This window comes from Leuciscus leuciscus (assembly GCF_965113295.1).
Source record: "Leuciscus leuciscus genome assembly, chromosome: 4".
Lineage (NCBI taxonomy): Eukaryota > Metazoa > Chordata > Actinopteri > Cypriniformes > Leuciscidae > Leuciscus > Leuciscus leuciscus.
This window is the reverse complement of record NC_138728.1, coordinates 9296058-9316940: the sequence shown is the minus strand read 5'-3', so window position 1 is coordinate 9316940 and position 20883 is coordinate 9296058. Positions and strand designations below refer to the sequence as shown.

General features: G+C 39.5%; 2 protein-coding genes across 2 annotated transcripts in view; both read left to right on the top strand.

The window, feature by feature from the left end:
* The window catches only part of LOC309496471 (uncharacterized protein), a 197505-nt gene that overhangs the window by 46769 nt on the left and 129853 nt on the right, over window positions 1–20883 (top strand). Inside the window, exons 14-24 of the mRNA XM_082166460.1 lie at window positions 885–1691; window positions 15676–15978; window positions 16144–16308; window positions 17262–17558; window positions 17645–17959; window positions 18172–18486; window positions 19071–19214; window positions 19326–19649; window positions 19720–20043; window positions 20501–20569; window positions 20669–20803. Of these exons, the coding sequence (XP_082022586.1) occupies window positions 885–1691; window positions 15676–15978; window positions 16144–16308; window positions 17262–17558; window positions 17645–17959; window positions 18172–18486; window positions 19071–19214; window positions 19326–19649; window positions 19720–20043; window positions 20501–20569; window positions 20669–20803 (3198 nt within the window). The remainder of the gene's footprint in view (window positions 1–884; window positions 1692–15675; window positions 15979–16143; window positions 16309–17261; window positions 17559–17644; window positions 17960–18171; window positions 18487–19070; window positions 19215–19325; window positions 19650–19719; window positions 20044–20500; window positions 20570–20668; window positions 20804–20883) is intronic.
* Window positions 12039–15805, top strand: LOC309496276 (antigen WC1.1-like). The gene is made up of 6 exons (XM_082166268.1): window positions 12039–12175; window positions 12871–12918; window positions 13217–13358; window positions 14047–14367; window positions 14502–14804; window positions 14912–15805. The coding sequence occupies exons 1-6, from the start codon at window positions 12164–12166 to the stop codon at window positions 15337–15339; spliced, it is 1254 nt and encodes a 417-aa protein (XP_082022394.1). The 5' UTR covers window positions 12039–12163; the 3' UTR covers window positions 15340–15805.

The window sequence follows — 20883 nt, the reverse complement described above, 5'->3', positions numbered from 1 at the left end:
TGCAGTGAGAGGAGGAGTGAAAAAATCGCAGGCAAGCCGGACAGTTCTCTCTTCTCGCAGTGGATCTGACACCTGTGAGATCAAAGATGGATATCGCGGGATTCACGGGATTCACGCTCGTGCACAGTGTTGCTAATAAACTGGATGGAATTTAAGTTCTGTTGCTTTTATATGAAAATAAATAAAATGAACAAGACACCCAAAGTACTTGTTATTTAATTCCATTCCAAATACATGTTTATCATGTTTATTGTTTTTTTTCTTTAATACAGACATATGTGTTTTTATTTATTTTCTTTTTTTTATAAAAATTAAATTGCATAACCCAAAGAGATCGCACTGTCAGTTAGTTTGGGAATATTCACACATAACATATACACATAAAACCTGATATTAGAGTTTTAAAATCAAACATTTTAAAAGAGAACAATACATCACAGTTGTTTAAACCAATGAGCATTAAGCTGTGTCGTCAGCAAGTCGTTTCCCATCGTGCTTTTGATCAGCGCAGTCGGTGGAGAGCAACTGCGCTCGACTGCAGAATCCGACACGTGCGCCTTGCGCTCGCGAGAGATTTTTGACATACGTCAGCATGACGTCAGAGCCAGGCGGACCGCACTCGGACACATTTCTAACGGGGGCTCCCAAGATGGCAGCGTTGTAGGAGGACGTGTGCTTGTCGCTCTGCGAGCAATTTCGAAGGGTTTATGATATTACTGCCATTTTTTAAAAATAATTTGATGGCAGAACCTTAAAAAAAAAAATTTAATAAAAAACGTACATAATAGCAAGACGTAGGCTACCACGAATGCCCAAATCTAAAAAGAAAAAGAGGAACTCTGAAAGTTTAACGACTTCTCAACACGTGTCGCTAAACATGGAAGATAACCAGTCTCAAGAGTCGGTAGCCCAGAAACCCTTGAGTGGAGACGAAATGTGCTGGTATGAAACCACCCCAGAGCCATTGTCAGACACCGGTTTATTTCCCATTTTGGCGGTGGAGACACCAGAGAAGCCTGCCAAGAAAAGGAATCGTGAATCTCAATCAGGTGGGCGAAACTGGGAGACGGCTAATGCTGAACTCATGGAGGCGATACGAGCCATGACCAGCAAGCAGGATGAAACACTCCGGAGAGTCTCTGCTATAGGCATAACTACTGAAGCTACTTCCAAACGGGTTGAGGAGCTGACTACAACTGTCAAACAGCTGTCACTGGATGTTCAACAACACAAGCAAACACTGGAGAAAATGAAAGTTGCCAATACAAAGCTCCAAGAAGAAAATAAGCACCTGAGAGAAGCTGTTGCTGAGTGTCAACGCTACAGCAGAAGGTGGTCGCTTAAGATGCACGGCGTAAGGGAGTCAAGAGATGAAGACATCAGAGGCAAGATAATCGACATCCTTGGGAAAATGGCACCAAAGCTTCGTGAAGACTTGAAACAAGGCATTGACATCGTCCATCGCGTGGGGAAACTGAGAGATGACGGCGCTGCGAGATCAACTATAGTTTTGTTTGCCTTGCGTCGCCTTCGTGATGCCGTCTGGAAAGAAGCTAAAAACTCTCAGTATTTGCAAGAGAATCGTCTCAGGATTACCGAAGCTCTTTCTCCGGAGGACAGAGCGGCTCGGGAGAAGCTCTGGCCTTTGATCAAGAAGGCGCGTGATGAAGGGAAAAAGGCTTCATTCCGAGGTGCTTCGGCTGTCATCAATGGAAAAGTTATTGACTGTCCGGAATAGCCTCGTTGGCTGAGCATCTTCTTTTACCAAAGGTATTAAAGTACACATAAGCCCCCGTCGACATGTGGCATTTTTGGAAAATAATTTAAATTGTCTATTTTGTTTTGGAGATTTAATACAACGCATGTAGCTAGGCTACCTTGTCGTTTAGACTTGGATTAATCCTCCTTTTTGTTGTAGCCATAGACAGGCATGAACACTTTGCCAGCGCTCGTTACAGACTGAGATGATTGAGTTCTTAATACTAGTGCTACCTTAACAGATTTTACTTTGTTCATTTTTTTTTTTTTTTTTTTTTTTTTCATACAAATATATGATCTCCTTGTTGGACTTTAAATGAGATCATGTTAGTTTCATTTACTATAAGTGCAGCCGTCTCGAACGTTCTTGATTCTAAGTTGACGGCTACTTGTACAACAGGGTTCTTACTATTTTAAGGCAGGTTATCATCACCTTCTTGTAAGGTCTTTGCATACTTTTTTAGTTCAATAGTACTTTCAGGTAATTTCTGTTCTATATCTCTGTTCCTTTATGGACTTTTTGTTTAAACGTCTTAACGTCTTGTCTTTAAATGTGAGAGGGATTCGGGACTTAACAAAAAGGAAAGCATTATTTTTATTCTGTAAAAGGTCTGAAGCTGACTTGATTTTATTACAGGAAACGCACTCTTGTGACTCTGATACAGGGTTCTGGAAAGCTCAATGGGGTAATGTTGCTCACTTTAGTCATGGTTCTAATCATTCGGCTGGTGTCTCAATCCTTGTGCATGGTTTCAAGGGGGATATTTTGGAAGTTGTGCCCTCTAGTGACGGAAGATGGATAACAATAATAGTTAAGCAGGGCAATACAGTTTTCATAGTTTGCAATGTATATGGATTTAATTCACACTTTGACAACAAAAACTTATTCAATACCATTACTGGCAAGCTAAGGGATTTAAAGGGAAAATACGTAAATGCCTTTATAATTCTTTCGGGGGATTTCAATGAATGTCCTGACGAAATAGAGGATAGATACCCACCTAGAGCGGCTCGTTCCTCCCAAGGAAGCGATTTAATCTCTTCTCTGTGCTCAGACCTATCCTTGACTGATGCTTGGCGTTTTTTTAACCCAGACATCCAAGATTTCACCTGGAGTAATAGAAGTCTGACTTTGAAGTCGAGAATTGATTTATTTTTAGTTTCTTCTTCTTCTCTTCAATTTGTTAATGAGGTTAAACATGTTTATGCACCCCTTTCGGACCACAACTTAATTATTTTGAAACTAGGCTCCATTGACCCGCAATCGGGCATGAGAGGTTATTGGAAGTTTAACAATACTCTTTTGAGTGACGACTCCTTTAATGATTCTGTTAAGCTTCTAGCGAAAGAGATCTTCGAGATTGACATTAATAATGGACATAAGAAAAAGTGGGAGTACTTCAAGTATAAAATTAGACAATTGGCTATAAAAAGATCTAAGGAAATAAAGAAAGAAAAATATAATTCAGAACATGTCTTGATGAATAAGTTAACTCAATTAATGTCTAAAGGAAACATTAACCCAGAAGAAGAAATTGAGCTAAAAGCCATCCAAATTCAGATAGACCAAATATATACAGAAATGGCAAAGGGGGCATTTATTAGATCAAGGGCTAAGTGGCTGGAAGAGGGCGAAAAGAACACCAATTATTTTTTTGCTTTAGAAAAAAGGAATGCTAAAAGAAATTCTGTAACTGAGCTCTACATTGATGGCACCCTCTCTAAGGATCTTACTCACATTTCTAAATTTGTTAGCTCGTTTTATGGTAATTTATATCAGTCTAATTTTAACAGAGAAGAAAGTGTAAGTTTTTTTGAAAAAATTCAGCACAGTATCCCTATTATTAGTGAAGATTATAAAGCTTCTTGTGACGCTGATCTCTCTTTAAATGAGGTTAAAAATGCTTTGTTTGCTATGAAGAAGGGAAAATCTCCCGGGATAGATGGGCTAGGAGCGGAGTTCTATATTCATTTCTGGGAGCTTATTCAACTCCCTTTAATGCACATGTATAGGGAGTGTATTGATCAAGGGGAAATGACCACAACAATGAAGCAAGGCATCATCTCCTTGATCCCGAAACCTGGTAAAGACCCTCACTTAATTGATAATTGGCGTCCAATCACATTATTAACTATAGATTATAAAATTCTGGCCTCTGTATATGCAAATAGATTAAAATCTGATTTAAATTCAATAATTGCAGAAACTCAAACGGGTTTCATGAAAAACCGCCACATTAGCAATAACATAAGGCTCGTTTTAGACTTGATTGACTATGCTGACAATATTGATTCTGACGCCTTCGTTTTGTTTCTTGATTTCTACAAAGCGTTCGACACAATCGAACACCCTTTTTTAATACAAGCCATCAAGGCATTTGGTTTTGGAAGCCCTTTCATCGACATTGTCAGCATGCTCTACAAAGATATAAATAGCTCTGTTATAATTAATCAAAATACTTCTCCACGATTTCTGATTAATAGGGGGGTCAGGCAGGGGTGCAACATTTCTCCCTTTTTATTTATCTTAGTAACCGAACTACTAGCTATACACTTAGTAAAGGAGGTACATTTTGAAGGAATAAAGATTTTTGGAAAAGAAATAAAGATCTCACAGCTGGCGGACGACACCACCATTTTTTTGAACAACAAGGACCAGTTGAGCATTGTCTTTGAACTGGTGGAGAATTTCTCTTCTGCGTCTGGTTTAAGGCTTAATCGATCCAAGTGTGAGCTGATGCCACTTCATTGTTGTAGTGACTCTGCTATTGATAACATTCCAGTTAAACAGAATGTAAAATATTTAGGTATACATGTATGTAAAAATATTATAGTTAGACAGAACTTACATTTTTCAAATAGGATACAGAAAACCAAATTAATATTCAACTGCTGGCTACAAAGAGACTTGTCCGTCTTAGGTAGAGTATTACTCTCCAAAGCAGAAGGCCTTTCTCGCTTTGTTTACCCTTCCTTGTCTCTATTTGTAAAGGACTCAATTGCTAATCAAGTCAACAAGACTTTTTTAGATTTCATTTGGAAGAACAAGTCTCATAGGCTTAAAAAGAATGTTCTCTCTAACCCTAAAGAAAAGGGAGGTCTAGAGATTTTGGATTTTATAGATGTGGTCAACACATTCAAAATTAATTGGTTAAAAAGGTGCATTCGAAATCCTGACTCTATTTTTTTCTTTATTCCGAACTTTATTTTTAATAAGCTGGGTGGGCTCTCGTTTCTTCTAAAGTGTAATTTTCTACCAAATAAACTACCTATCAAACTGTCCAACTTCCATCAACAGTCCCTCTTGGCCTGGAAATTATCCTTCAATCACAACTTCTCACCACACAAATCTCTCCTTTGGAGCAACAGCGACATTCTTATTAGGAATAAATCAGTATTCTTCCCTAAGTGGTTCGATAGAGGAATTAACCATGTACTCTGCTTATTTGATGATTCTGGCACCATGCTCTCTTATGAACAGTTTATGGAAGCTCATGATTTCCCAATACCTTTTAAAGATTTTAAATCTATCACTGATGCCATCCCCATCGGAATCAGACAATTAATTAAAAATCATCTGAGCTATGGAAACAAAGATATCAGACAGCTTTCACTTATGTTGGATGGTGTAGAACTGTCTGATAAAAAATGTAACAATAAGCATATTCGCCGACATTTGCAAAAGAGTAACTCCATTGCTCCAAGGGGGATGTTTTATTGGAATTCCTTAATAAGTGAAATAAATTGGAAAAAAACATGGTTGATTCCTCACAAATACTGTATCTCTAATAAAGCTAAAGAGGTCCACTTTAAAATTTTACATAACATTTACCCTACAAATTGTTTTGTTGCTAAGTTTCTAGACATTGACACATGCTGCAGCTTTTGTACTGAAACCCTGAACACTGAAACCATTCCTCATTTATTTTTTAATTGTCCAGTTACCAAAAGGTTTTGGAAAGATTTGGGTACTCACTTTCTCCAATCTCAAAATATAACTCACTCATTCACCCTGAAAGATATTATCTGTCACTTTTGTTTCCCACAAGATGGCACCCTGGAGTTTGTATTAAATTTTATAATCTTATATGCTAAGTTCTTTATACACAAGCAGAAATGTAATAAGTCTTCCTTATGTTTTAAACATTATATTTTGGAACTTAATATGCTTCTTAAATCACACAAGCTTGTAAAGAACAAGAAAAATTGAAAACTTTTGTGTAAATATTATGACCTATTTCCCGAATCCTCTTAATATTCGTATTTTTCCACCTCTATTTAGTATGTATACGTATGTTTTTTTTATTATATTTTTTTTTATTATTTTTTTATTCTTTGTCTCTGGTATGGTATGTCTGTATAAATGTTTGATTGTATATTGATGGTTTTACACGTTTGTACCCAATGTTGCTATCAATAAAAAATAAAAATTAAAAAATTAAAAAAAAAACATTTCTAACCGGCATGCATCTCGCGCTGATCACCGGTGATCGGTTCTGCGCAGATTTTGCTCATCTCAAACAAGCCTATGTACTTCAACTTCGAATTGTCTGCTTTAATTAATCATTAGCTAATGATTTGCAAATGTATCATTATGTTATGACTTTACTTGTTGAGGCACATGACTATTAACTAATTGTTAAGTAATATGCCATTTTGGTTTTGACATCCACACTAAGCCATGGATTTCAATTTCCAACCATCTACAACCAAGAGAGTCCGATGAACCTTGTTGTTCATGGCACAGGAATATGTCAGGTTAAGCTTGAGGTCGTAGGAAAACTGAGAACATGCGGCCGAGCGCTGCTACTTCATAACACTGTGTCTAGACTGGACAAAGACAATAGAACGTCCATTATAGTCAGTGATACTACACTGGATGTGGCTCGACGCTACACGACAAACCCTGACAGTAAACTGATGCCACACTCTATTTCTGACGTACTCCGAGCTCTTGTGCTAGCTCTGTTACGAAGAACAAATGGACTTGCAATGGTCTGTCATGTCCAGTGTAGACAGCTGGTCTGGTCCAGTTTAAACACAGTGTAACAGCGGTCAGGAGTTCAGATTCTGGTGTGCTGATATTTGTGTGCAGCCCAACTTGCCCACATTCACTGGATGTGCAAACTGTCAAAACCCATAAATGGCATATTACTTAACAATTAGTTAATAGTCATGTGCCTCAACAAGTAAAGTCATAACAAAATGATACATTTTCAAATCATTAGTTAATGATTAATTAAAGCAGACAACTCGAAGTTGAAGTACATTGCTTTGACCAATTGTGGTCATTAACACATTAATTTACACTTTTAGTTATTAAAATATGTTATTAAGAAATTAATACATTATGACACATTTAATTTATAACAATTCATATATTACTTAATATATTAACCATATAGAATCTTTATTAGTTGCTGATGCAGTAATCATTAATGGTTTAGTTCTTCATGAGTCATACATTTACATGATTATCTATGCATTAGATAAGCATGAATGAATGCATATTAGTGCACCAGTATTGTAAAGTGTTACTGAATAGTTTGTACTGAAGAGCAGAGCAGAGGAAGAGGAAGATGAAGAGCTGTCTGACAATCTTTCTGATGTCCACAGTCGTCACACTCACCAGTACAGGTATTTTATCCCTCAGTTAAAGGGCCAAACAGTTCCTTTCAACATATTAAATGAAAGTAGTTTAATATTTAACATAAGGATCTTACAGCGTACCATCAATGACTTGTGTAATATTACATTTCTCTTAGTTTAATTTGTATATTGTTTGTATTTCCTTACTGATATTTATTTCTTTTATTAAAAAAATAGCTAATGGTAGCAAAGAATTAGATTCTCACTGATAATTTTTTTGTAAATAATCAATTGCATTAAATGGCCTTGTGGTTTGATGTGTTGTCATATTATACATGCAGTTTTTATAATTTATTAATTGAGTGAAATGCAAAAGTGATTTTCTTTTTCACACCACATGATTATTTAACTGCAAAAAAAGCAGCATAATTGATCTTTCATAATTAAACTTTCATAGATAACGACTCTTGTGTGCAGGCAAAGTGAGGTTGGTTGGGGGTGACGATTCCTGTGCTGGTAGAGTGGAGGTTCACCACAAGTAATGTCACACACATTATAACAATCATTGCAAATAATTTACCAGCACCAGCAACTTTCAATATACAACAAGAAAGTAATATTAATGTAGTATTTAATCAAATTGTTTTTTTTAGTTAATTTACAAAAATAAAAATAACTTAATTGAATTTAACATCTTTATCTAATTCAAGAGTTTAAAGAGATCAGGGGCCGTATTCATAAAACATCTTAAGGCTAAAAGTAGCTCATATCTTGCCCATTTAGGAGAAACTCTAAAAATAATTAGCATGTTAGTCCTAATTATAGGACAACATTTTTGCTCTATGTAATTCACAAAGCATTTTAGCACTAAAACCAGATCATATCTGTGAAAAGTTCAGTAAAGAGGACTTTAAAGTCACTAAGACCAAATCACAAACAATCCAAAAATGGCTGTTGCTGGCAATGTGCCTCAGCGATCTGCCCAAAGACACTGTACACCATTTAGGCAATAGGCGATAGAGCATTGGGTGCTGAGCCATTTCTTCATAAATGCAAGAAATATTTTAATTTATAGATTTTAGCCTTCAATGACATAAAGGTTCATTTGGCACTATGCATTGAATGATAGAGAATAAAACATTTCAGTCAAGGTGAAAATAATCTCCCATCATCTGTGCTGATAGTCTTGTGGGCAGTTCGGGTGACCTGAGTTCGAGTTTCATAACATTATGAAATAAATGTTTTTCTCCAAAAACACGTTGGCCATAATTATTGGCACCCTTTTATTAAGTACTTTTTGCAACCTCCTTTTGCCAAGATTACCGCTCTGAGTTTTCTCATATAATGCCTGATGAGTTTGGAGAACACCTGACAAGAGATCAGAGACCATTCCTCTATACAGAATCTCTCCAGATCCTTCAGATTCCCAGCTCACACCGGCCACCGTAGGGGTGCCGCCAGAAATTCTGGGCCCTATGGAAACCAAAATTTCTGGGCCCCCTACATTTTTTACAGATAAAATTTAACCCAATAAACATGCCCTGTATACTTTAAAAAAGATACTTAGCACATTGCATAGTTGCATACGAGGTGCAGACAATAAAGCTGACTCTGCATCTGTATAAGTCAAACACACACGTAATAACCATATTATTTTGTTTTCTTAATATAAAATATTAAAATATCTATTTTGTAAACTCCTTATAGCCAATGGTTACTACAGACACATGTTTTATTACATTTTATATTATTTTTTCTGGGGCATTTTATTAATAACGTCAAGTTTGACAGCATCGATCGTAGCAGCAGCACTGTCACTTCACAGAACACACGACACACACGGCAAACTGATTTTGTAATTTTTGAAGCGTGTAGATTACTTTTTGTTTTGTAAAGTTATCATCATGTGGCGAACACAGTAGATAAGACGTGTTTAGAGGCTTCAATCTTCGTGAAGTTTCGCGCTCAGGCTCACCTTGTTCGGCTGACTGTGCGTTCACACCGGACGCGAATAGCGCGTCAAATTCGCGCCTGCCGCGTCTGACCACTTTTGTGTCAATTCGCGCGTCAAGAGCGAAATTGACGCGCGTAAAAACAAAAGTTTGAAACGAAATTACTGCGCGTCTTTGCATGGACTTTGAAATCACTCGCGCCTGACGCGCTATTCGCGTCCGGTGTGAACGCACCATGAGACGGGGACGGGGGACGTGGGGGAAGGAGGACGTGGGTGTGCAGCAGCCGCTGAATCTGTGTCTACGAGACATATAACCCGGAGACAGCAGAGATGTTATTATTTTTGGATGTAAATCATAATTCAGTAATTATTTTACTAAGCTAGCTAGATAAAAGCAGGTCATGTAGCAACAAAAATAAGAAGCCTAACTCTGAAAGTTTTGGAATACAGGAATAGGGCAAGCTACCTTTCTTTTTGAAAAACTGTGTGACATACTGTCGACTTCGGCGTTCTCTGTCTTCTCTTTCCTTCTTTTCTTTCCGTTTTTGATGCCCTGACTTTTGATGTGACATGCATGCCTGCGTGTGTCACTGTCTGTGCTGCATCACAGCAAGTGCAATAAGCAAGAGACGCTACACGAGCGATCGTAGCTCTGACAACGCAGGTGGAATGAACCATTGTGAGGGGGAGGGGTGTTACTGAAACAGTAAATACATTATTTGTTTTTTAAATATTAAATCTATGGTCAAAACGTACAAAATACACATTTAGTGCATGAGGGGCCCTAGCACATTTAATGTATGTATAAAAAAGAGAAAAGAACTAAGAAAAGAAAAAGGGGGTCTGCTCTTCTGGGCCCTAAATCAGCCTGGGCCCTTAGAATCGTCCTAACCTTCCACCCCTTTACGGCGCCCTTGACCGTATACTGTAGATATCAGCAATAAACACTCCGCTAGACTAAGCCTAAGAAACCATTCACCTGTTGGAGTGGGCCCTCACCCCAATAGGGCACTTCAAGTCCAAGGACTTGTAAGCTAGCACTATTGCGTCCACTATCCAGTGGGATAGTCTCTGCTTCGTAACTTGCAGCCCCTTTGAGCGGCCTCCGAAGCACACAAACAGCTGCTCTGACTGCCTGAACTGGCTACAGTGCTCAATGTACACCCTAAGGGCCCGAACTGGGTGAAGTGAGTGTAGCATCTGCTCGCCCTCAGCAGAGGGGAGAGCAGAGCGTAAAATGACTTGTGCTCTAAAGGGCATGGAAAGCACCTTAGGCACTTAGCCTCCTCTGGGCCTACAGACGACTTTACTGTCGTTGGGCCCAAACTCAAGACAGGAGGCGTCCACTGAAAGAGCCTGCAGATCACCAACTCGCTTGATAATAGAGCCAGCAGGAGGGTGATCTTTAACAAGACAGAGGGTCTACATTCTGAGCTGAGCACCAGCCGGAAAACATAGGCCATTTCTGGGCATAAAAGTGCCTTGTAGAATGTGCCCTAGCCTCAGAGATCGTGTTCAAGACCTCCTTGGAGAGACGTGAAGGCTCCCTTCGAGAGGCAACAGATGGAGGCTCCACAACTTGGGTTGGGGATGCCAAATTGACCCCTCTGCTTGGGAAAGGAGGTCCCTCCTCAGCGGGATTGGCCATGGAGCTGTTGATTGGAGCTGCTGATAGCAGCTGAACTATTCCCGGGAACCACTGCTGGTTCTGCTAGAGTGGTGCCACAAGTAAAACCAAGCATCTGTCCTCCCTGATTCGGTTGATGACCTGAGGGAGCAGGGCTACTGGAAGGAAGGCATAAAGGCACAGAGAGGGCCACCTGCGGGAAAATACATCCTTCTTCTTTGGGAAGAATATTTGGCTGTGGGCGTTCTCCTTCGATGCAAATATCAGAATATCTGCTCCCATGTTCATGGATCCCGGCACATGTATCGCTCTTACTGAGTGAAGATTGTACTGTGCCAACAGAAGGCGGTGGTGTGCCAGCCTGTTTAGCGGACGAGACCTGAGACCCCCTTGATGATTTATATAGACTACCACTGTCATGCTGTCCGATTGGACCAGGACATGGTGCCCCCTGAGATCTGACTGAAACTCCTTGAAGGCCAGAAGTACTGCCATAATTTCCCCAACCAGTCTTGGAGGCAACCATCACGACTACTAGAAGGAAAGTAGTCGTGACAGATGCTTTCCAAAACTGGTTGGGGCGCCCTATGATGAGACCGAGCCCAGTTCTACTCCTAACTGATACAGATGGAGCGATTTCCAGGGGACCAGGGCTTTGGTACAGCCGAGGGTCACCCTCGGAGAGTGAGGCAGCCCTCACGCCACGCTCGAGGTAGGATGCGGGCATTCGACCAGTGTTGTAGTTGCCACATATGTAACAGGCCCAAGGAAATACTGAGGAGGCTACTTCCATGAGGCCCAGTAGGGTCTGAAACATTTTCAGGGGGAGGTTGTCCCCAACTTTGAATGACGCCACTAGTCCCTGAATTTTCAGGGAGCGTTCCGACAAAATCCAGGCATCTGGGACGAATCGAATACTGCCCCCAGGAACGAGATCCGCTGGCTGGGGGACAGCAAGCTTTTGCTCAGCTTGATCCTGAACCCCAGACTTTCCAAATGGCTGAGAAGCAGAGATCTGCGCGCACATAGCTCCTCCTTCGATTGGGCTAAGAACAACCAATCATCAAGGTAATTCAGGATGCATACTCCAATCCATTTCAGCGGGAGAGGGCTGCATCCACGCATTTCGTGAAGGTGCACGGAGCTAGGGCCAGTCCAAATAGTGAGACTGTATCTTGGTAAGACACCCCTTCGAATGCAAATCTCAAGAACGGTCTGTGACGGGGAGCTACTACATGTATATGAAAGTATGCATTTATGCAATATCCTTTATCCTTGTCCTTGTGGGGAAATTTTTTGGTTCCCACGAGGGAAACAGCTTATAAATCTTATGGCATTACTTGCATATTACTTCCAAACTTTGATAGGTTATTGATATAATTTGTTATGAGCTAAAAGTGTCTTCTTCAGAAATCCTGTCTGTTATTTTTATTTTTATTTATTTATACTTTCCATTTCACAAGAGAAATTACTTAAAAAGCTCTCATCCAAACTGTAAAATACTGAAAAATATGAGAGTACAGTACAGGGTGCTTTGGCAGATACTGTACTGTAGTACTGGCTCTCTCTGCTGGTCACAATGTGAATAACATGCTTATTTTTACTATGGTTATGGTTTTTGTGGGCCATCTGAAACCACTTTTGTGGAATTAGGTCAATTTCACATTAGTCAAAGGAATTATTTGACATACACTGAAGGAAGGTGTCACAAAATTAAGTTTGTGATGTTTTCCACCCCTCTGTGTAATTAGAGCTAACTTTTGCACTGTGTCCGTGCAAGCATTTATTAACTTAATGTATTTAATGCCATTTTACAATAGTATCCATTTTACAGAGTTGAGTTTATTACGTGTTAATATCATGCTAACATAATGTATACATTAATAGACAGTGTGTAGGACATTCACAGTTGGTTATCAGTGCTTTTATCTCTTCTCTGCAGGTGTTGGGCTTTGATGCTGTAAATAAACTGGAGAGTTTCCTGTCTCCTGTAAGTCAGTGAAATACGTGTGTGTGTGTGTGTGTGTGTGTGTGTGTGTGTGTGTGTGTGTGTGTGTGTGTGTGTGTGTGTGTGTGTGTGTGTGTGTGTGTGTGTGTGTGTGTGTGTCCCCTCTTGATGGGTGGGGAGGAGGAGCTCATCAGCACTGACTGTTAGATATATATGGAGAAGATCATTAAAGCCTGGTCTGATTTGTCACTGAAGTTGTTTGATGATTTCCTCTGTTCTGTCTAATAAGGTAACAGCGAGTGTGATTGGAGGGTTTTGAACCTCTTTCTCTCTCATTAAGGGGGCTGAGAGAGGACGCCTGTACTTCTGTATCATCAGTGCGGAGAAGCTTGTACTGGATGTTGAATTAATCAAGCAGAGAGAGATGGAGAGATGCCTGACACTCATTTTACTGTCTTCAATTATAATTATCATCACAGCTGGTAAGTAGACAATGAATGAAAGTGATGTTATTTTCAGAAATTCAGTATTGTATTGTTCAAAAACTTAAAATTAAGTTTGACTGTAATGTGGTGCCTCAGATGATAATATAATAATAATAATAATAATAATAATGAATGCATTTGTTATTTACAGATCATCAGATTATTAGATCTCTGCTTAATTTTCACATGACAAAAAAAAACTGTACACAATTTCTCTTGTAAGCTGCAAATTATTTAATCGCATTTGTCAAACATAATTTTACAAAAGTTAAAACTATTTACTTATCCATGATTAAGCAGTGTATATATATATATATATATATATATATATATATATATATATATATATATATATATATATATACAGTATAGAAATGGCTTTTGTTACATCCATACTAATTTTATTTTTATTTTTTTTACTTTTGTTAGTTTGAGATCCTAAAGAAAATTAAGCTGTGATCAAACATTTTTGTGAAAAACCAAGAAAGAAAAAGAATAATACATGGCACCTTATGGCTTCCATATTGCACCATTATCATTTCAATAGCTAAACAGGTCCACTGCACCATACAGAGAAAAACTTTGTTGTCTCATTTTTTTACCCTGTGTATGTATTTTTCTCTTCCTCTTTTCCTCTCTTCCACCCTTTCTAATCCCTTTATCTTTCTCTCATTGTGTCTCTCAGCATCAGTCCATGTGAATGTGAGGTTGGTTGATGGTCACAATCGCTGTGCTGGTAGAGTGGAGGTTCTTCATAGAGGTCAGTGGGGAACAGTGTGTCACTATGACTGGGATTTGGCTGATGCTGCAGTGGTGTGTAGAGAGCTGGACTGTGGAGAACCTGTAGATGCTCTGGGTGATGCTCATTTTGGACCAGGATCAGGACCAATCTGGATGAGTTATGTCATGTGTAAAGGATCAGAGTCAACAGTGGAGAAGTGTGGATCAGGAGGATGGGAAAAACACAACTGTGATCATAGTAAAGATGCTGGAGTCATCTGCTCAGGTAATATATGTGTATAACGTTTTGTACTTCCTTATTGGTTTCTCATTGATTTTAATTGTTAAAATGTTTAATTATTCAGTCATTCAAAAGCAAATCAACAAATCATTTTTGTTGATCGATGTTGTCCTATTTAGAAGTCCGGCTGGTTGGAGGTTCTCGCTGCTCTGGGAGGTTAGAGATACTTGATGATCAGTCGTGGGTTTCAGTGTGTGACGCTGCCTTTGACCAGCAGGATGCAGAGGTTGTGTGTAGAGAGCTGGACTGTGGGGCTCCTGTACAGGTGCTGGGAGAAGATGCTTTTGGCAAAGGAGACGCTCAGATGTGGACACAAGAGATTCAGTGCAGAGGAAATGAGTCTCAGATTCACCTCTGTCCAACATCACCGTTAGATGAAAACAACTGTTCACATGAGCACAACATTGGTTTGCTGTGTACTGGTAAGAGTTAAAAATGTAACAGAGCAGTTTTATTTCATTTTATTTTGACATTTTACATGTCAACTCACTTTTTTTCTATTGCCTTTCTCTCTTTCTTTCATTCCAAGACATAAGAAATGTGAGACTGGTAAATGGTAGCAGTCGCTGTGCTGGTAGAGTGGAGGTTCTTCATAGAGGTCAGTGGGGAACAGTGTGTGGTGTTGGCTGGGATATGGCTGATGCTGCAGTGGTGTGTAGAGAGCTGGACTGTGGAGAACCTGTAGATGCTATGGGTGATGCTCAGTTTGGACTGGGATCAAGGCCAGTCTTAATGAAAATTGCAATTTGTAGTGGATCAGAGTCTACACTTAAGAAATGTGGATCCATAAAATTGAATGTTCATGACGAGTGTCTTCATAAGAGCGCTCAAGTCATTTGTTCAGGTAAGTTAAAAGTTTCATATTATTATACAAAACACTTGTCAGAAGCAGTCATCATTTTTATTTTCCATGATTATTTTCTACCTTTCTCTTCTGTTAAAGTAAATTTTATATAAAATAGATATACTCTATTAATTATAATTGTAAAATTTTAATTTGAACTGTCACAACATTTCCTAGATTTTCTTATTGTAGCACATATTTACATATACGTACACATACAGTTAAAGAGGAAACTAAATACAGTGTACATTTATGAAAATCTGAGGTTGTGTCCCAGATAGACCTGTGGAACTCACAGGCATTCACAAGCAGCAGCCATTACTATTCTGCAAGACCCCAAATGCATCTCAAGTGCTTCATTTGGAACAGGGCCTTGTAGGTGGAAATCTGTCCTGCTATATACCTTTAAAATAAGCCATAATTTTGTTCTTCTGTGTTGTTTTATTTAGAAGTCAGGCTGGTTGGAGGTTCTCGCTGCTCTGGGAGGTTAGAGATACTTGATGATCAGTCGTGGGTTTCAGTGTGTGACGCTGCCTTTGACCAGCAGGATGCAGAGGTTGTGTGTAGAGAGCTGGACTGTGGGGCTCCTGTACAGGTGCTGGGAGAAGATGCTTTTGGCAAAGGAGACGCTCAAATGTGGACACAAGAGATTCAGTGCAGAGGAAATGAGTCTCAAATTCACAACTGCCCAACATCACTATCAATTGAAAACAACTGTTCTGATAACACCAGTGTTGATCTGGTGTGTGCAGGTTAGAGGATTGTTTTTTAATAAACTGAAATTAAATTGAATGTCCACTAAATCTAGAATACATATTAGTTCCATAATATATTTTTCCTGTTTGTGTGATACTTTTTTCTTTCTATTTGTTTGTATCTTTATCTTATCTCTCACTATTTTCATTAATCATTTATAGACATTATGAGAGTAAGACTGGTTGGTGGTCACAGTCCCTGTGCTGGTAGAGTGGAGGTTCTTCATAGAGGTCAGTGGGGAACAGTGTGTGGTGTTGACTTTGATATGGCTGATGCTGCAGTGGTGTGTAGAGAGCTGGACTGTGGAGAACCTGTAGATGTTCTGGGTGATGCTTATTTTGGATCTGGATCAGGACCAATCTGGCCAAATCGCAAATTATGTACTGGATTAGAATCTACTCTGAAGAACTGCGGATCAGTACAATGGGGTTTATATCAGTGTGATCATACTTATGATGCGGGAGTCATTTGTTCAGGTAAGCTGCTCCTAACCTCAATTCTGTTTTTATATTACTCAAGATCCACCTGCCTAAAAGGGATAGTTCACCAAAAATGAAGATTATTTCATTATTTTACTCACCCTCAAGTCAGGCCAAATCAGAATCACTTTCTTCTGTGGAGCACAAAAGCTTTTTTTTTTTTTTTTTCAGGATCCAAAATAAGAAACACCATAAAGTGGTAAATGAGGTTTGTGCAGTGTTTTATAAAATTACATTCAGTAGCTTTTTTGTGAGCAACAGAACAAACTTTATTATTATTCTTTGTCATGTTGGTGCTTCGACAGCCTGTCTTAACTCGCTTCCATTATGTTCAAAAGAGTGGCCACTGTCCAGGATATTCTTCAAAAATGTGCTTTTTGTGTTCCATGGAAGAAAAGAAGGTCATATGAATTTGGATTGACATGCAGGATAGGTAAATTGGAGACAGTAAATTGTCTGTAGGTATTAGTGAGCATGTGAATGTGTATGTCTGTGTGTGTTAGTTCTGTGATGGGCTGGCCATTCATCATGGGTATTTCCCTACCTTTGCCTTGAGACGCGATAGGCTCCAGCATCCCTGCAACCCTACACAGGACAAGCAGTTTGGCGGATGGATGGATTAGTAAATAATTGGAAGAGTTTTCATTTTTGAATAAACTATCCATTTAAATGAACCTTTCATAAAGCTTTTCATTAATTTCCATTGATTCTTTTTACATTAATGAATGTTTCTGTGTGGCAGAAATGAATGACATTTAGATAACAAACAAAAAACGGTTATTTATCTCTTGCTACTTCAGGTGTCAGGCTTATCGGAAACTCCAGTTGCTCTGGGAGGTTAGAGATACTTCACAATCAGACGTGGGTTTCAGTGTGTGACGCTGCCTTTGACCAGCAGGATGCAGAGGTTGTGTGTAGAGAGCTGGACTGTGGGGCTCCTGTACAGGTGCTGGGAGAAGATGCTTTTGGCAAAGGAGACGCTCAGATGTGGACACAAGAGATTCAGTGCAGAGGAAATGAGTCTCAGATTCACCTCTGTCCAACATCTTTTCATAAAAACAGTTGTTCACATAATTACCAGGGGCTGATCTGTGCTGGTAAGAAATAAAATAGGAGATTATTATTATTTTTTATTATTTTACCTTTTACGCCTAGTCTCTCTCTTTATTCTTCTGTCACTTAGATAGAAAGAATGTGAGGCTGGTAGGTGGTAGAAGTCGCTGTGCTGGTAGAGTGGAGGTTCTTCATAGAGGTCAGTGGGGAACAGTGTGTGGCAATTTTTGGGATATGACTGATGCTACTGTGGTGTGTAGAGAGCTGGACTGTGGGAAACCTGTAGATGCTCTGAGTGATTCTCAGTTTGGACAAGGATCAGAACCAATATGGATGAGTAGTGTGTTATGTGCTGGATCAGAGTCAACACTGAAGAACTGCTGGGCGTCAGGATGGAGCATAAATGTCTGTAGTCAGCATTCAAATGCCGGGGTCATCTGTTCAGGTAAATAATGCTGGACTTAAAAGCATTCCACTCTTGCTTTTCTACTTGTTGCCAATGGATTTATGTTTACACAAGTAATGATTTTGTTTTATGTGGAAAACTTTGTTAACAAATCTGTATTGTTACCCAGTTGGTCTGCATTACGACTGTAATATTTTTTTTTTTTTTTTTTGTATTATATGTTTTTTCTGCTGTTCATGTAACACAAACAGGTCATAAACCTTCCAGACTTGCTGCTGGGCCTCACCTGTGCTCTGGGAGGTTAGAGATACTTGATGATCAGTCGTGGGTTTCAGTGTGTGACGCTGCCTTTGACCAGCAGGATGCAGAGGTTGTGTGTAGAGAGCTGGACTGTGGGGCTCCTGTACAGGTGCTGGGAGAAGATGCTTTTGGCAAAGGAGACGCTCAGATGTGGACACGAGAGATTCAGTGCAGAGGAAATGAGTCTCAGATTTCATTCTGTTTAATATCATCATCACACAAACACAACTGCACCAGTGACAATAATGTTGGCCTGATCTGTTCTGGTAAAGAATCAATATTCACTGTGTCTATTACAAAAATGTATTCCCCCAAGTTGTTTATTTTTTGTATTGTTACTGAATAGTTAAAGTACACTATGTAACTTTTTGTTCAGAATGAACTAAATTTAAATAATGAGTGAGAGTGATGATTACATCATAAATCCATCTTCCAAACCGGGTTTTTGTCTCACCCTGATTCATTGGCACCGATTAATGTTTCTGCCTGTGGTTGCCCACCAAAACAAATGCATACAGCTACAAACTGCTATGGGTCAAAAGCTACATAGTGCATCTGTGAGAATAATTTTATCTCTTTACATCACACACATAAAGAGAAGATTTTTCTCAGTCAAGATATGTTGTTTTTTAGATATTTTTTTTATTGGGTCTTGTAATGACAAAAGTTTTTTGCACAGGTTACACAGATCTCAGACTGGTAAACGGCTCAGACTCTTGTTCTGGAAGAGTGGAGCTTCAGTTTCTCAATGAATGGGGCACAGTGTGTGATGCATGCTGGGATATGAGAGCTGCCAGTGTCCTCTGTAGACAGCTGAATTGTGGGATTGCTGTGTCTGTTGTGGGATCAGACTGGTTTGGAGAGGGAAGTGGTGAAATCTGGGCTGATGTGTTTGATTGTGACTGGAATGAAACAAAACTCTCAGAATGTTCCGTCTCTTCATGGAGTCGAGCTGAATGTTCTCACAGACGAGATGTTGGAGTCGTCTGCTCTGGTAAACTTATTTGACACACTACTGAAAAACTCTCTATATAATATATAAACACTATTTTATATTGTTGAAACACAAGTCTTACTTTAGTAAAACATGAGATCTTCTCCTCAGGTTCCTCTCTGGCTGTTCATGATGGTCTGGTGCGGTTGTCTGGAGAGAGACAGTGTGAGGGGGAGCTGGAAGTTTCCATCCATCAGGTCTGGAGGAGAGTTCTGCTGGACTCCTGGAGTCTCACTGAATCCTCTGTGGTCTGCAGACAGCTGGGCTGTGGCTCTGTGCTGAACTTCTCCGGCTCCTCTTCATCCAGTCCTGAACACAGTCATGAGTGTGTGACGGGCTTCCAGTGCTCTGGGAGTGAAGCTCATCTGGGGAACTGCAGCTCTCCACAAACTCTCAACTGCAGCTCCACACAACAGCTGTCAATCACCTGCCTTGGTGAGAACAACAACATCTGGGTAGATTCTTCAGTTGTTAGTGATCTATAATGTGTTTTTCTCTCTCTGAATATCAGGTCGCGGGTCCATCAGGCTGGTGGGTTCTGGGGGAGACTGTGCAGGGAGGCTGGAGGTTTTTCACAGCGGCTCATGGGGGACAGTGTGTGATGACTCCTGGGATATTAAAGATGCCCATGTGGTGTGCAGACAGCTGCAGTGTGGAGTGGCCCTCAGTAACCAGCAGGTACCAGCCTGGTTTGGTCCTGGTTCTGGACCCATATGGCTGGATGAGGTGGAGTGTGAGGGGAATGAGACGTCCCTGTGGAACTGCTCTTCTCCAGGCTGGGGGAAACATGACTGTCAACACAAGGAGGATGTAGGAGTCGTGTGCTCAGGTAAACATGCTTCTATATGTGTTTAAATTAAACTTATAATGAATATAACATTTTAAGAAACTTCAAGTTAACACTTTACAATAAGGTACATGAGTTAACTACCTTAGTTAACTTAAACTAAGAATGAACTATACTTCTACAGCATTTATTAATTCATTAATACATTTATTAATTTCAACATCTGCTAATACATTATTAAAAAAAAAGGTTGTATTTGTTAACATTAGTTAAGGCACTGTGAACTAACATGAACAAACAGCTGTTTATTAACCAACATTAACAAAGATGAATAAATACTGTAACACATGTATTGCTTATTGTTAGTTCATGTTAGTTAATACATTAACTAATGTTATCTAATGAACCCTATTGTAAAGTGTTACCAACTTTAAAAACACATTTATGCGTCCATAATACCCACGCTTTTAAAATGTACTCATTTTCCACTTCTATCTAGAGTTTAAAGAGATCAGGTTAACTGAGGGCTGTGAAGGGAATGTGGAGGTTTTCTACAATGGATCCTGGGGTAATGTGTGTTACCATAAGATGGACAGAGACACAGCGAGTCTGATCTGTCAAGAGCTGAACTGTGGAAGATCTGGCGTTGTGTCTGAATCTACATCAGGACTGGAATCAGCTCGTAACTGGCTGGATGAAGTGAAATGTCGACCACATGATTCAAATCTATGGCATTGTCCATCTTTACCCTGGGGACAGAATGACTGTGATAATGATGAAGTGGCCAAAATCACCTGCTCAGGTTAGACTGATGCAATTTCCATCACTAAAAAACAGCAGTAATCCTTTTTATGAATTGTGTATATAATATTGTGATTGTGA

Bases quoted from the DNA above. Each gene is read 5' to 3' on its own strand.
- LOC309496276 (XM_082166268.1), top strand. The intron at 12,919-13,216 runs GTAAGTCAGTGA...TCTCTCATTAAG, and splicing joins TGGAGAGTTTCCTGTCTCCT to GGGGCTGAGAGAGGACGCCT. The intron at 14,368-14,501 runs GTAATATATGTG...TGTCCTATTTAG, and splicing joins TGCTGGAGTCATCTGCTCAG to AAGTCCGGCTGGTTGGAGGT.